At 37.3% G+C, this 4,612-nt stretch overlaps 1 protein-coding gene across 1 annotated transcript; it reads left to right on the top strand.

Annotated features, from left to right (window-relative positions):
- The first annotated feature begins 439 nt into the window (after positions 1–439).
- Positions 440–2,439, top strand: LOC141365258 (multiple inositol polyphosphate phosphatase 1-like). Its single transcript, XM_073869416.1, has 2 exons — positions 440–1,184; positions 1,546–2,439. Exons 1-2 carry the CDS (start codon positions 593–595, stop codon positions 1,764–1,766), a joined length of 813 nt encoding a protein of 270 aa, XP_073725517.1. The 5' UTR covers positions 440–592; the 3' UTR covers positions 1,767–2,439.
- Positions 2,440–4,612: the final 2,173 nt, after the last annotated feature.

Below are 4,612 nucleotides of genomic sequence, written 5' to 3'. Positions count from 1 at the left end.
GAAGAGAAGGGAGGGGGATCCCGTCTCGCCCCACAACTTTCGGCGTGTGACGTCATAACGCCCCGCCTCTTTTTCGAGGTCCAACCAGAACATTACGCTGGATTTGCATTCACATAGTAAGTGGGCACTGCGTTTAAACAATGTGCAAGAAACATTCAAGACTCTAGCAAACTGTGCATCTACAATATATGGTACAATATATAATGACATTTTAACAGTAGGTAAACTATTACGTGTAGACTTCGGAATTATATACACACAAACTTTACTATTGTCTACGTATTGTCTACACAAGATGGGTTTCACTTTACATTTCATTATACTCTTAATTGTCAACCGTTTCATTTATAATGTCATATGTTTGTAATTGTCAGCCTTTTTGTTGCCAAACAAGCGTACGTGTGTAGAAGACAAGGGGGCACAGAAAACCAGGGGAAACTACTTTTAGGCCAACAGTTAAGCGGCGGTCTCCAATGTAAACATCTGTGAAAACATCAGCTTGCGTGTAGTCTAGTGAAATGAGTCACTTTACAGTTGCGCAAAACAAAGCAACGGACCGAAGGCGCCGAGCAGCACGGGACCAAAAAGAAAAATGGTGAAACAAGTGGTAACAGCATGTTTTGTTCTTTTCCATGGCATTATTTTTTACTGGGCGTTTATGACATCATGTTCTAATGTACAATCATCTTCAAAAAGCATACCAACGATTGCCAGGTATTTTGGCACCAAAGGTCGGTATGAGGAGGTTAACACCTACTTAATCGATGATATTTTCGCCATAAACGATTCACTCGTGACGCAACCATCCTCTAAATGCAATGCAGTTCATCTGACAGCAATAATCCGTCATGGGACAAGATTGCCGACCAATAAAAACGTACTAAAGATGCGTGATTTCTATAACCTCGTGCTGCGTAATGCTTCTGGTAATGTAAACTATTTATCAGAGATCAAGTCAAAGTGGACGATGTGGTACACGCAAGACATGGACGGGCAACTGGTGGACAAAGGCAGACATGATCATAGTTATTTGGCGCAGAGGTTGATCAAATGGTTCCCATCTTTGCTGTCCGAGGACAATGTGCGTAACGGAGGCGTGAAACTGAAGACCAGCTCTAAACACAGATGTGTAAACAGTACCATAGCTTTTAGGATGGGACTAATGCAAGGACTAAATATAGAAGGTAATGCATCAGGGCCTAGCCCTGCAGTTACCATAAACACTTAGTCATAAAGCCACACAGTTTATTTCCCTGCATGCCAAGACACTGAATGTGTTCACAACAAGGGTTAAAGTTAGACTTGTTTTGCATTGTTCAGTTGGGTAATTTACAGACTGATGAAAAAGAATAGTTTACCCAAATACAAAAATAACAAATTATATTTTATACTAATTTTCATATTTGGATGAACTTTTCCTTTAAAAATACACTGTGCATAAGTTGAGTCTTTTGTAAGTGTTCATTCATGAATAAATAACCACAATGTCAATTCGCTACAGGGAGGACATCAATTGTTTAATCTTTGTGTTGTTTTCTCTTCAAGTTGATTTGAACATCACAATAAATGACACTTTGATGCGTTACTTCGACCAGTGCGAACGGTATGTGAAAGAAGTGGAGAGTAACAAAAGTGCCTTGGCAGAGATGAACCGTTTTAATGAAGGCCCTGAGATGAAGAGATCGATGGAGAAAATGGCTGACAGACTGGAAGTCCCTTATGCCAGCATCACTGATGGTCTGTATTGTCATCATTTGAGCCAGTAACAAATATTAAAAGATAAAGCTGCAAACAGCAATGAACAGGACAAGTTCTTGTTGGAGGCAACAAGAAACTCGTCAGACTGGTTGACCTCAACTGAAAATTAAGGATATAGAGCTTAAATAATTATTTTGGGATGATCATATATGTGACTTATTTCTTGTTGAGTCACTTTGACCTAAAACACATTTTGAGTTTGCTGCACTTCTGCAAGAAAAGGGGAAGTCTCGAGTTCTCAGCCAACATTTAAGTTATATTACAGTTGATGAAACAAGCTTTACTTTCAGATTGAGAGATTAGTGCTGAGATTGATCTGACAGCAGTTGTATAACATTACACAAACAGAAGTCAGATTGATAAATACAAAAGAGACTTTGATAGTTGCAAGTGCAATTTTTATGTAAAACAGTAGATGGCAGTATTGATTAAAATGTTTCTGGTTCCTCAAGAACAAAATTAAACAACAATTTTGGCCGTTTCATTAATTGAATACCATCTTGTTTCACAATATTAACAATTATAAAGTTGACTATTATTCTTAGTTAATCGTAAATTCTTGTAATGTGCTTATGACTTGGGAATCTAATGCTCATTTATCTTAAATAAACCAGGCTTGACGTAATGCAACCTGCATATAGGGGTCATTCTACGGAAATTCTACGGTCCCTAGCCTTTACAGAAATATTACACTTGAAAAACATTTTTGAAGTTTACAATTTTTTTATATTTTAAAATGAAACGATGTGTTATTTGAACAATTACACCTTCTTGAGCCACCAATGTAGAAATATTTGATTTTTATTAATTAATTAGAATTCCAAGCACCACAGAAGTGCTCGTCTTTTCGTTTATCTCATGATTTCATATGAAGCTTTTAGTTTAAGTCACTGGTATGACCTCCTTTATTGTTTGGAAATTGCAAAAAACTAGAATACAAATGGATTAAACTACTTAATTTAGTGAGTATACAATGATTGACAACATGTGGTTTGATACTTTGCAGCAGCAATTTTGTAAAATGCCGTTTTCATGAAAATTGTCACTGGTGTTACTGTCACTGGTGTTACCTTCTTTATGGGTAACACCAGTGAAGATCAGTAACACCAGTGATTGGTGAAGCTTTTTTGAGAATACAAAATATTCTTAACTTTTTTCTTAAGCTTGAATTTAAGATAAAAATGGCAGTTAAGAAGATTTTTCTTCTTAAGAATGTTTTGTGAATCCGGCCCCTGATTCATAACCGTTTTGCCAAGAGGCATTATTGTGGCCAAATGTAAATGGAACCGTTTTAACAAATCAGATAGCTATCCGATCAGAGAAAACACATGAAGTGACCAGGTGTAAAAAAGGCCCTAAGTCAAGCAGAATGCTGCTAAGGTAAGAAAGTTTAATTTTTACTTGTCTATTGTCTTAATAGCCACGTGCTGTGGAAAAAAATCTGACCGGGTTTTGTCGGGTCTGTGTCTTTCTGGCCAGGTTTCAGGTCCAGCAATCAAATTATAGATGGGTCAGCCTAGGGTTTGGTTATTACATACAACTTTTAAATATTAGACAATAGACAGGTCCTGGCCGATTGTCTAGTCCATTTCAACAGAACAAATGCAGAAAGAAAAATGGTGGCGGTTTTACAGGGGGATACGTAAGCAGGTGCTCGTGCACTCAAAATCCTGCCGCTCCACAAAACACTTCCACTACACGAGAAAAGTCCCCGGAAATGCCCATAATCTTCCACACTTCTAGCTGACATGATCCAAATAGCACTCTTACCAACGTGCGAGTGGACGTGCATAACCAACATGTCTTATATATATATATATATATATAAACAAATTATATATGCGCTATTTTCCATATCTGGACGATAATATTGGCTAATATTTATCATAATCTATAACAGAATTGGTCTGGGATTACAAGAGGTAATCCCTGACCAAAAGGTGCGTTTCCAGAAAATGGAGTTGCAGTTTAGAAGCAGGTGTCTTTAAGAACTGGAACAGATAAAGTCTCTTTTGTACAATGCAAGTGACTTTCGTTTTTCATTTTCTGTGTCCCCGTAAACCACGTTTATTTATAGCATAATAAACATGTCATTATACACTATTCATGTCCTCATAAACCACATAGAAAGACTCACCCACCCACACACACACACACACACACACACACATTTAGCCGAGAAGTTGGATATTGATCTTACAGGTGTCCCTGTGTGTGAGAAGAAAAACAGCTGCTCTTATCAGCGAAACAAATTTTTTGATTTTCTGCAACCTTGAAATTTAACAATTTACTGCTATTATGCAAAACACGCACTTGGTGACCTTCAGAGTTCAGACCTTGACCAAGGTCTAACTGGTTACAAAAGCTACAGTCTCTTAACCATTCTGGGATCTTCTCTTGGTATCAAAAAAACTCATTTAACTTTATAAATAAAAACCCTTATTTATAATATAACCCATTCTGCTTTTTATATATACGTTACTGTTAGAGGTGTAAACAGTACTAACTTCTATATGACCTCTACTGTGTATGCATATTCTTTACCCGGAAAGCACAACTTATTCCTGGAGGTCACCCTCTGACAGCTCAACCGCAAAGCATTTGCTTTCTAAATTCAATTTCCTGTCAATGCTTTTCCACACCTTTTCTTCCTTGTTCCCTTCAGTACCACTTTCTCTTCCATGTTCTTCAATCACTCATCAAATATACAAATGAAACCGAAACGTATTTTAAATCCAGAACGTTTTGTTGCAAAAATTTGCTTTGACATGCATTATTTACTCTGCATTCATTGCCCGCAGCAAAACAAACCACAGAATACAATGGCAGTGGTCCATAAACCATAGCATGCTGA

The sequence above is a fragment of the Misgurnus anguillicaudatus genome, chromosome 7, assembly GCF_027580225.2.
Source record: "Misgurnus anguillicaudatus chromosome 7, ASM2758022v2, whole genome shotgun sequence".
Classification (NCBI taxonomy): Eukaryota; Metazoa; Chordata; class Actinopteri; order Cypriniformes; family Cobitidae; genus Misgurnus; species Misgurnus anguillicaudatus.
The sequence above is the reverse complement of the archived record's forward strand: the minus strand, read 5'-3'. Positions and strand labels throughout refer to the sequence as shown.